Source organism: Macaca fascicularis, chromosome 13, assembly GCF_037993035.2.
Source record: "Macaca fascicularis isolate 582-1 chromosome 13, T2T-MFA8v1.1".
In the NCBI taxonomy this organism is placed as follows: Eukaryota; Metazoa; Chordata; class Mammalia; order Primates; family Cercopithecidae; genus Macaca; species Macaca fascicularis.
Genome location: NC_088387.1, coordinates 95,287,410 through 95,299,597, shown reverse-complemented (window position 1 = coordinate 95,299,597; position 12,188 = coordinate 95,287,410). Strand labels below are relative to the sequence as shown.

Sequence of the window (12,188 nt, the reverse complement as noted above, 5' to 3'; positions counted from 1 at the left end):
GCTGGTTTGGATATTAGACTCACACAGACATTAGTGAGGACAGGAGGGCTGTCCTGGTCCCTGGGCACAGCCGCTCTAATAGGCCATGGCCCACCTGGGGCTCTCCTGAGGGTTTCTAAGTTCAGATATTTTTGTCCCTTGAAACATCTTGAGGGCTGTGCACACAATGGGTGCTCCAAAGATGCCCTGAGCTCAGAAGAGTCAGCCCTGTCTGTGGTTCACGGGACTGCACCCACTGGCCCCTGGCCTGCCCCAGTCCACTCCTCAGCAGCCTCTCTGCTCTTTCTGCTACCCATTTTCCTCCTCTGACCTTCCCATACCTGTTCCCGCCTTTACCCCACCTTCACCTTCTTTTTTTTTTACCAGGAATTGTGTTGTATACATTTTTTTTAACTTTAAGTAAAATATTTTCTCTCGACGTTTGATGCCCAATTTTTTCTCTTATCTTTCTGTCCCTTGGGTCCTGGCCCCAGTCCTCCTGCGGAATCTCTAGGTTCTTAGGGGGTCCCATCCGAGTTCTTAAAGCCACTATCTGCAGTTCCTCCCCACCCCCTCCAACACCATGGGAGCCACAGGCTCATAAATGATGACCCTCAATGGAGAACAAGCAGAGGCTGTAAGATGCCCCGAGCCTCCAGGCGGCTTAGATGGGAACTGTCACCACCACTTGCAGGGGGCTAGGACCCTGGATCTCCCTGAGCACCGGTGAGCTGCCTTCAGCATAAGCCCAGAGAGAGACCAAGCATCCACTCTGTGAGGGCTGTGCTAGGATGGGCACAGCGAGAGGTGCAAGACCCTGGTCCTTCCACCCACAGCCTGGAGTTTACTGGGGGAGACAAGCCCCATACACAAAACATCCTGCTGTGAGAGCAGAGAGCTAAACCAGAGGGATGCCAACGGGGCAGCGCCTACCTGCCGTGGCTCCTGTGTGCCCTGCTTAGGGCACTGGTCTCAGGACCAGTCTCATTGCTGAGATGATAGCTCCACTACCCTGAGGGCCACTGCTACTCCCACCAGTGATGGGCCATGAGTGGAGTCAGAAAGGGAGCCTGGCGTGGAAGACTCGCTTATGCACACTTAGGTCTTGCCAGTCCGGGAGGCGTGGACTCCCACCGCTGCTGGGGCAGGGTCCTTTCTCCTGCAGCCAGACCCGAGAGGCACCAAGACCCCAGAGCTGCAGGGCCCCTGCTGACCAGCAGCCTCCTCTTCTTCTGCCCGAGAGCCAAGACTGGCCAGAACGCCCGCTCAGACAGCAAACATCAGGCAGCCTGTCCCTCCTCTCCACCCCAAATCTTGTCTGTTCTAAGCAGGCCAGGCTGAAGAATGTCCCACTGGGCTCTCCGGGGCACTAGACCCTCCTTTTCCATCCCTTTGTGTTTTGTTTGTTTTTGTTTTTGTTTTTGTTTTTTCAATCCTTCTCCTTCTGTATAGACCCTCCTTTATAACTAAGTCATGGGATTTCAAGATGCGGGGCTTTTTGGCTGTGGTTCTTTCATTTTCCAAAACAATGGCATACCCTCATTTTTCTCTCTTGCTTACTCACTGAGGCATATGTACAAAGGCCCATGTGCCAACAGGCTGGCCGATGGCCTGCATGCACAAGAGACTGTAGGCCCAGACGTGAGGCAATGAGGTTGGCACAGTGGTAGGCTCTGAATCAGGAAAACCTGGGTCCAAGTCCAGGCTCTGCCGTTACACACTGCAACACGAGGCAAGTCACTTAACTTCCCTGAGCCTCGGTCTTCTCGTCTGTAAAATGGGATGGAGTGACTGTGAGGATTCACTCAGGCCCTGCACACAGTGAGCCTCCAGGAGAGGGTGACTGTGGTTTGTTAGCAGGCACAAGAGCCCAGCTCACCCTTTGTGCTTCCTTCCCTGCAGGCTCTCAGATCGATGACCATGTTCCAAAGCGAGCTTCAGCTCGGATCCTCGCTCCTCCCGGAGGCAGGTCGAGTGGCATTTGGTAAAGGCACTGCCCAGCCCCCCGAGTGAGGACACACCGCCGCCACCAGTCCGCAACTCTCCGGCCACAGCTTCAGGGGCAGGAGAGGCCGGGCTGGGCAGCACACCACCCGAAGGGGGCCCCAGGACCTGCGGAGCCCTCCCTATGTCTGCAAAGTGATTCACTGTGCTTCGAGCCAACTCTAACAGGCACTTTGAGATGTGTTCCTCCTGCTGTAGTCCTTTCTGCCTTGGCCTCCGTGGGCTTTTCTGGGGCCCAGGAAGCCCACACTGTGCACAGAGCCCAGTGCATAGAGCCCTGGCCAGCCCTTCCTCTCACTCCTGCCTCCGCTGGCTTTGGGAAAGCCCAGACTTTAGTGCCCTGCCCCCTGGCTGACTGCCCAGTTGTCCAGAGCACTTTAGCAGATGTGGTTTCAAAGTAAAGGCCTCCTCCCCTACCCCTTAGGCCCTGTGGTGACATTTCCCAAGCCAGACAGGTGTCAGCTTCCCAGCCATGCCCAGGACGTCCCATCTCCCCCAACCCACCTCTGGCCCTGTGTAGGGGCAGGGATGGGGGTGGCTGGACACCCGGTGCCCCTCGCCAGCTTCTCTTGTGCCCCGCCCACACCCTCGGGGGGTCACAGGTCCAGGAGGGTAGCTGGGCGGGGCTCGAGGCTGGTGCCCGGCGCGTGTAAATGGTTTGGTTTTGCACGTTTGGTTTGCGCAGTAGTTTGGTTTGACTTGTTTGTGCATCCTGTGAAAAATAACGGTGCTTGTGTCACTAGCATAGAATAGCAACAGGAATAGATGTGGTCCTTAGGAGACGCTGCACTCGACGCCAACCAGACAGCACAGGGCAGGGGCGGTGGAGGGGCTGGGGTCACAGGCCTCTCTTCTCCCCGCCTGGGGCCTTCCGGGCTGCCGGAGGCCCAGGCCCTTTCCCCCTCCCCTCCCCTCCCCTCCTTGTCTAGTTTCCCACATTCCAAGAGGGGGCCTGGGATGCTAGCCCCAGAGATGCCAGCCCTTCAGGAAGCAGGTGTCCTTTCCCCTCTCTGCCCCATTAACTCCCGGCACTCCCCCTGCCTTCCCCCCATCTCCACCCACCACACACACACATACACACACACACACACACATGGCTTCCTGTAACTTCTTCCTGCTGGACAGAGACTCAGTGCTCCTCCTGTGTGACTGGCAAGAGGCCTCATGCCTGCTGAGAGAGGAGGAGTGGGAGAGGGGCTCGCCAGACACCAGGGAGGGAGACCCCAGGCACACAGGACCTGGCTGTCGAACCCACATTGCTGCTCAGGTGCCGTGATCTCCCGTGGCTGGCACCAGGCCCTCGCCGGCTCATGGCCTCATCTTCTCCCCTGTCTGTCCAGGTGGGCCCTCCCTGCTTCTGAGGCCCTCCAGAAGTTCCCATGGAAACACTAGAGGCCGGGTGTCTCCTTCCACCTCCAGTGGTCTGGGAAGTGACCCGGCCGCCTGCCCTTATTAAGCCTTGTCTGCCCCGTGGGAAGTGACTTAATGTTGCACATGTGATTTCAGCCCCTGAGGCTTGTGCGAGGCTTCTGGACCCTCAGTTAAAGGTCAGTCTCTGGCCGGGCGTGGTGGCTCATGCCTGTAATCCCAGCACTTTGGGAGGCCAAGGCGGGTGGATCATGAGGTCAGGAAATCGAGACCATCCTGGCTAACACGGTGAAACCCCGTCTCTACTAAAAATACAAAAACTAGCCGGGCGAGGTGGCGGGCGCCTGTAGTCCCAGCTATTCGGGAGGCTGAGGCAGGAGAATGGCGTGAACCCGGGAGGCAGAACTTGCAGTGAGCTGAGATCGCGCCACTGCACTCCAGCCCGGGCGACAGAGCCAGACTCCATCTCAAAAAAAAAAAAAAAAAAAAAAAAAGTCAGCCCCTGCACATCTCTGTAGTGCTGTTCGTGTATTCAAACCACTTCCATATATGACCTCTCACTTGGTCCTCATGACAATGGAGCACTTACTATTCTTCCCATTTTACAGATGAGGAAACAGGCCCAAAAAGTTCAGGCCCTCTGACCCCAGAAGTGTCTGTGACCACCCTTCCAACCTTGGCTATCTACCCCAGCTGTGGAGAGGAGGTCTGGGGTGACATCTATTGTAGATCCCACCTGAGAGTTTAACCAACAAGAAGACTTACTTTCCTGGTAGGCAGCCTGCTTTGTTTTGCACAGGTAGATAGATTTTTTTTTCTCATCTTTCTTATAAACAATCTCATGCACAGTCTGTGTTTGAGCTAGGACTAGTCACCCTTTGGGGGCTAACTGTGCAGTGTGAGCTGCATCCACACCCTCACTTCTCCCTTCACTCCCCCTTTCCTCACTCAGGGGCTGAGAGGACAGAGGTGGTCAGTCAGGGAGCAGAGGTGGCAAAGGGGCTCGTGGCAAGTGGCAGCCATTGGAACAGGGGTGAAGACTCAGGCCTGGAAAAGCCACCAGGGATAGGGGAAACCATGACACTGCCTCCTGGTGCAGTGCACACCATCTCTATCCCTGTCAGCCCTCACTGGGTCATGGGCCTTGGGCAGATGCCAAAGAGCCCAGCAGCAGTGGTGGTGGCCAGCTGGGCAAAGCATCCTTGCTTGGGCTAGGAAAGCTTTACCTTCTCTGAGTGCCTCCGCCCAACAGATGCGTGACCCGTGGCACCGGGGAACCACATCTTGGAGTGGTCCACTGTAGGCCATCCACTTCATCCACCCCCAGTCCTTACATAGGCCCTACCCTTTGCCCGGGAGCTTCTAGATGGAAATCAGAAAGAGATTCAAGGAGCCGAATGAGCGGTCAGCCCCCACCATGCACTCCTTGCCCCGTGCAGAGCTCCAGCCAGCTTCGTCACCAGCCCCACTGGCTCCTGGTTGGAATGAAAGGGTCTCTGGTTGCACTGAATGCAGCTCTCAAACTGGTCTTGTACTTGCTGAATAAATACTGTTGTTCTTGCCTTAGCTGCTCTCTAGGTTTGTGGGGTTAAGTTGCCAGAAAATTGTGCTACTGTGTGTGCGTGTGCGTGCGTGTGTGTAGTGCTAGGAGTCCACAGTAGGTCTCTGTCGAGCCGATGTCGTGCTGAGGGCTTTTCCGATACTGACCCAGAAGCCACAGAACCACAAGGAAACCCAAACCCCCTCCAGCTGCTGAGGCGCAGGCACAGCGTGGGGTCGGGATGGAGCCTCCAGCACCCCAGCACCCAGGTGACTTCCCCACGCCCCTGTAAATGTCATGGTGCTAAGACTGTGTCAACCCCAAGACGACACACGGTCCTGTGCTTTGGCCACCGTTTGAGGCAAAAACTAAACAGCCCGACACGTTGTGTTCTGGTGCAGGTTTGTATTAAACTGTAGCTACTTCTCACTTGGACTCTGTTGTGTTTCTTCAAAGAGGAGGGAGTTCGGCAGAGGTCTCTTCTATGGTGACTGGGCAAGGCTTCTGTTGCTAAGAAAAGGCAGCTTTGATCTGTCTCTCCTATTGGGTGGGCTGTGCAGAAACTGGATTTTTTTTTTAATTCTGAGAGACAGGAGCCCCAGTGGTGCCAGATTTCCAGGGACAAGGTTGCCAAATTATCTGAAATAATTAGGAGGAAGAATTAGGCGCAAAAGGGAAAAAACTAGACTTGCTCCATCTACCTGTAGTCACCTATTTTGGCTACCATTTTGGAAGCCCATAGCCACCTCTCCACTCGGCAAAACCCTTGGCTGATAGAACGATGGCTTCATAAAAAAATCACAAGGCCAATGTGCCTTTGAAGGACCTTCCAGCTGCTCTCTGGCTGTCCAGAACCCCGCCTTTGGGGTTGGCCCTCTGTACTCTCAACCCCATCCATTGCGTTGAGACCCTCTGCCTTCTCTCTAGAGCTCCATCAGATGTTGGGAGGATTATCTGATTAAACTCTTTCTCACTAAAGGGTAAAATTGTGGCTTCTAAGGCCGGGCGTGGTGGCTCACGCCTGTAATCCCAGCACTCTGGGAGGCCAAGGCAGGTGGATCACCTGAGGTCAGGAGTTCGAGACCAGCCTGACCAACGTGGAGAAACCCCATTTCTACTAAAAAAAATACAGAATTAGCCGGGCGTGGTAGCGCACGCCTGTAATCCCAACTACTCGGGAGGCTGAGGCAGGAGAATCACTTGAACCCGAGAGGCAGAGGTTGCTGTGAGCTGAGATCACACCATTTGCACTCCAGCCTGGGCAACAAGAGCAAAATTCTGTCTTTAAAAAAAAAAAAAAAAAAAAAAAATATGTGGCTTCTAGTGCTATGGGGTCACTGTACTTATTTCTTAACCTTAAAATTTGAAGGTTGAGATGGATTTGTCAGCTTGAGATGGATGCCGAGTCCCTGCAATGTATTGCAAAGTGTCTGTTACCCTGTTTTCCCACAACAGGAGAGCACACCAGAATTGGATTAACTACCAAAAATGCATTGGGTTTGGATGAAACAATAACATGACCACACATTTGGCACATGGCATCTATCAGGCAGTCTACAGGGAAAAAATAAAAGATACCCAGGAAGACATGGGGTGCCTTTTTATGTATGTAGTTGTAGAAAAATAAAAGACCACAGACTCAGACTTTAAAATAAGCCTTGATTATTTATGAGAATCTGGATTTGGAGAAATCACACCAGTCAGCAGCTAGGCAGCCACCCATTCTATTTTCTAACTCAGAATTACAGACTGACCTCTATACACCGGTATAGACTAACAGTAAGAATTGCTTTGTAGTCAGCCAGGCGCGGTGGCTCACGCCTGTAATCCTAGCACTTTGGGAGGCCGAGGGGCAGGATTGCCTGAGGTCAGGAGTTCAAGACCAGCCTGGGCAACATAGTGAAACCCCATCTCTACTAAAATACACAAAATTAGCCAAGTGTGGCGGTGAGATCGCTCCACTGCACTCCAGCCTGGGCGACAGAGTGAGACTTTGTCTCAAAAAAAAAAAAAAAAAAAAAAAACTTGCTTTGTAGTCAGTGGAGGACACAGGGTCTCATGACACCCAGGTGTGAAGAAGAAACCTCATGATATGTAGGGGCTGGTAGACCTTAGAGTCCTAAGTTAGTAACGGACTATTTGACAGTGTTGTAACAACATACATTTGAAAGGGCTCTTAGTGCTTTCCCAGTAGAACAGTAAAGGATCTGGCATTTTACTGACACGGTACTGTCTTATGATGGAAACTGAGTTATGTACTTTCCCTTGTGGATTTACAACCATACATTTAGACCTAGAGAGACCAGATGTCCTGGTTTGCTCAGGGCAATCCTGGTTTAAGTCCCTTGCCCCAGAATAATTATTAACAGTGTCCACTTTCACTGTCAAACATGTCCTGGTTTGTATAATAAACTACATGGTCACTTTCTATATACCTATACATTCATTGGGCTATTACTGTGCCTGTCCAGGAGTTAAAAATTTTTCCATTGCTGAAAGACAAGACATGGCGTCATAGGAGATGCGGAAGATGGGTCCTTCCACAGTGGGTGGTGACTTAGGGGTTTGCATGACAAGCCCTGTGTCTTCACACAGCTCTTGGAGGCTTGATGAGTCTCAGTAGCTGGTGATGCCATAGGGTGGGGAAGGTCTGGGAATGCTTTTCTAAGCTTTTTCAGTTTGCCTCGTAGACCTCATTGTTCCATTAAAAGCTATAAGCCTACCATATTCTATCACTTGCTTTTAAGGTGCCTTTGATTCCATTTATGAACTTAAACACCTTAACAACATTTTCAACTACATTTAAAATTCTATTTCCCTTTTAAATACCTTTCCTGAGTACCAAATAATTATTACCAATCTAATAAATTAAACTTATAAATATACTAAGTTTAACACTTTATTAGTTGTTTTGATGCTAAGAATAAACAATATTTCAACTTAAAATTATGTTTTAAGTTACACATTTTTTTTTTTTCGAGACAGAGTCTTACTCTGTCTGTCACCCGGCCTGGAGTGCAAGGGCGCCATCTTGGCTCACTGCAACCTCTGCCTCCTGGGTTCGAGCAATTCTCCTGACTCAACCTCCCAAGTAGCTGGGATTACAGGTACCCACCACCACGACTGGGTAGTTTTTGTATTTTTAGTCGAGATGAGGTTTCACCATGTTGGCCAGGCTGGTCTCGAACTCCTGACCTCGTGATCTGCCCTCCTCAGCCTCCCAAAGTGCTGGGATTACAGGTGTGCGCCACTACGCCTGGCCAAGTTACACGTTTTGAGTTAATTATGAGATGCTCACTCTAATAGACCAAAAATTTCTCATAGAAATAAATAAAATACCAACTATGCCCAGATTTCCTCTTAATACAAAAATTTTAACACTATGGACTTAGTTTTTTAAAAACCTTTATTTTCTTAATTCTATACCTCTTGCCAGTTGTAAGCTCTCACTGGGCTTTAGCTTCGAGTCTTTTCTTTTTTATTTTATTTATTTATTTTTTGAGACAGAGTCTTGCTCTGTCACCCAGGCTGGAGTGCAGTGGTGCGACTACAGCTCACTGTGGCCTTGACCTACGGGGTCAGGTGAGCCTACCACCTCAGCCTCCAGAGTACCTGGGATCACAGGTGTGCACCACTGCGCCTGGCTAATTTTTGTATTTTTTTGTAGAGACTGGGTTTCCTTTTGTTGCCCAGGCGATCCACCAGCCTCTCAAAGTGCTGGGATTACAGGCATGACCCACTGCACCTGGCCTCAAGTCTTTTCTTGATGACAAGTCAACTCCTAGAGGGTGCAACGAAGGTCTGCTTACAGCTCCACTCCAATCTCAAATTTCCAGTGCACCTGATTTTCACTTTACCACTACCTGGTCATCTACAATAACTGAATGCACAGTTATTAGTGTAATGTGTGTGTATATCAGTTCTAGCCAAGGGAGTTCTGCCTCCTTTAAAAATATTTGAATAAATTAGATCCTTTGTATTTTAAGGTTTCCTTACATTTAAAGCAACACATTCTATCCTTGTATAGCTTTTTTTAAATTGACTATTTTTTAGAAAAGTCGGATTTACAGTAGCACAGATAGTGCAGAGTTTCCACCTACTCCACACCCGGCCTCCCCTATTACTAACATCCTACATCAGCATGGCCCGTTTGTTACAATCTGAGCCAATATTGATACATTATCATTAATTAAAGTCCATGCCTATTCAGATTTCCTAAGTTTTTATGTAATGTCCCTTTTCTGATCCAGAATCTCCTCCAGGACACCACATTACATTTACTCGTCATGTCTCCTGAGCCCCGGTGGACTGTGACAGTCTCTCAGACTTCCCTTGTTTTTGATGACCTTGACAAGTTTTGAGAAGTATTGTTCAGAGATTTTATAGAATAGTCTCTACTGGAAATTATCTGCTGTTTTTCTAAATGGTTAGATTGGTGTTAGGAGTTTTGAGAAGGAAGACCATAAAAGTCAGTTGCCATTTTCCTCACGTCACATCAAGGGTATATACTATCAGAATGACCTATTACTAATGATGTTGACTTTGATCACCTGGCTAAAGTCTGATCTACCTTTTAAAATTTATATGGTTCCCTTTTATGACCTAAAAGCTTCTCTTTTTACAGTATGTGACTTCTTTAAGCAACTAAGTATGGTTTGTATTGCTACACTAAGTTTTTCAGGTGTTTGCTAGATGATTCTCCCAGTTAGGAATTTTTTGAAATTCAGTATCAGTTATAAGACTTTTGGCCAGACATGGTGGCTCACACCTGTAATCCCAGCACTTTGGGAAGCCAAGGTGGGCAGATCACTTGAGGTCAGGAGTTCGAGACCAGCCTGGCCAACATGGTGAAACCCTGTCTCTACTAAAAATACAAAAAAATTACCTGGGCATGGTGGTGCAAACTTATAATCCCAGCTACCTGGGAGGCTGAGGTGGGAGGATCACTTGAACCCAGGAGGCAGAGGCTGCAATGAGCTGAGATTACACCACTGCACTCCAGCTTGGGTAGCAGAGCGAGACTCTGTCTAAAAAACAAAACAAAACAAAAAAAAGACTATTTGTGGGGGGCACAAAGATAGCAGTAACAAGACATATTCACATAAATACGAGCTCTTGAGGTTTTATCTGAAATCCTCTTGACGCATGGGTCAAAATTTAGGCTTTAATTTAGGGCTTTACAAATACACACGCATTTACATGCAAACACACAGAGAGGTTAATTTTAACTACATAACCAACTTTGCGAAGCCTTTGAATAACAAGTATCCATTACCTTAAAGCTATTTAAGTTCAAACTTCCAAAATCCAATCTGAAATCCTAGAAAAAAAAAAAAAACAGAGACTAAGCAGGTAAAATTAATAAGGAACTGTTAAGAAAGTATAATTTATTATTTTAATGGTACCCAGAAAGCTGTTGAAACTTCTCTATTGATTTATATAATTTCAGATTATGTGAGTTTTATTGAACGAATTGATAAAGCACACATTTTTCCAACTGTGATGCATTTCAGTAGCAATAGCCTATACTGCTACCAAAACCCGCATTTTACATCACATTTACAAAAACCTTTAGCTATTAGCTTTAGGGCAGAAACTCAAAAATTTTTTTTCCTTTTGGAGTATTTCTAGCCATGAAACTCAAGTTCTCATTGAAATCATGTATGCAATATCCAAAATTCCTGATTTCACATTCTGCATTAATTTATCATCTCAAGGGGGAAAAAAAGATCACACAGAAAACAGTTGCTTACAATTATGCATATTTAAATTTCATCATCTGCTCAGTGCCTCTTGCTTTATTGGAATTTTTTCTTTTGGATACAAGGTCTGCCACTGTTACCCAGGCTGGAGTACAGTGGCACAATCACCACTCACTACAGCCCCGACCTTCTGGGCTCAGTCGATCCTCCCGCCTCAGTTTCCAGAGTAGCTGGGACCACAGGCATGCGCCATCACGCCCAGCTAATTTTTCAATTTTATAGTAGAGACAGGGTCTCCCTATGTTGCCCAAGCTGGTCTAGAACTCCTGTGCTCGAGTGATCCTCCCGCCTTGGCCTCCCAAAGTGTTGGGATTACAGGCATGAGCCACTGTGCCTCATTTTATTGGAATTCTTGATTTTAAAATATCCTCTGGGTCGGGTGCAGTGGCTTATGCCTGTAATCTCAGCACTTTGGGAGGCTGAGGTGGGCAGATCATGAGGTCAGGAGTTCAAGACCAGCCTGGCCAACATAGTGAAATCTCATTTCTACTAAAAATACAAAAATTAGCCGGGTGTGGTGGCACACGCCTGTAGTCCCAGCTACTCAGGAGGCTGAGGCAGGAGAATCGATGGAACCTGGGAGGCGGAGGTTGCAGTGAGCTGATACCATGCCATTGCACTCCAGCCTAGTGACAGAGTGATACTCCATCTCAAAAAAAAAGAAAAAAAGAAAAAAAAAATTCCTCTGAAGTTTTGCAGTCTAAGTTTACCCTGAAGGGAGTTATTGTCTTTTGATCAGTCCCCAGTAATGCCAAGTTTCAAGACACCGCAGGAGTTAATTTCAGTAAAATAGACTTCCCTTGGAGATAGTCTTTGATCCCTTTACTGCTGAGGAATCAGAGCCTCTGGAGAACAACTTCTCTTGGGGAGGACCATGGGTATTTTGAGCCCTAAAAGGAAGAAAATTTCAGTGGCAGTGCTTTAACGGCCCCTTCCCATCTTGCACTCATCTGACAGAAGGGTTCCCAGCGTGCACGGAAGAGGAAATCTGGAGGCTCCTTCACGGGTATTTTAGGACTAGCCACCACATGTGGGAGTTGCTGAGACTTTTTCAAACTACAGTTTTCCAGCATCCAGGCTGGCTGGCTTGCTTGCTTTTTTTTGAGATGGAGTCTTGCTCTGTCACTCAGACTGGAATGCAGTGGTACGATCTCGGCTCACTGCAACCTCCACCTCCCAGGTTCAAGCAATTCTCCTGCCTCAGCCTCCTGAGTAGCTGGGACTACAGGCATGTGCCACCTTGCCCGGCTAATTTTTTGTATTTTTAGTGGAGATGGGGTTTCCCCATGTTAGCCAGGATGGTCTCGATCACCTGACCTTGTGATCCACCCACCTTGGCCTCCTAAAGTACCGGGATTACAGGTGTGAGCCACCGCACCTGGTCTACAGCAGCCAGGCTTTCTATGTTCCCCAGTGTGGTGGCCTGGTGGAGGTATCTTTTGTTTTGTTTTGTTTTGTTTTGTTTTGTTTGGAGACAGTCTCCCTCTGTCGCCCAGGCTGGAGTGCAGTGGCGCGATCTCGGCTCACTAGAAGTT

General features: G+C 48.8%; 1 protein-coding gene across 7 annotated transcripts in view; it reads left to right on the top strand.

Annotated features, from left to right (window-relative positions):
- Positions 1-5,320, top strand: part of DPYSL5 (dihydropyrimidinase like 5) — a 103,106-nt gene extending 97,786 nt beyond the window's left edge. For all 7 annotated transcript variants that reach the window (XM_065527276.2, XM_005576337.4, XM_045369610.3 and 4 more), the window contains exon 13: positions 1,882-5,320. In XM_065527276.2, the coding sequence (XP_065383348.1) occupies positions 1,882-1,967 (86 nt within the window). In that variant the 3' untranslated portion in view covers positions 1,968-5,320. The remainder of the gene's footprint in view (positions 1-1,881) is intronic.
- Positions 5,321-12,188: the final 6,868 nt, after the last annotated feature.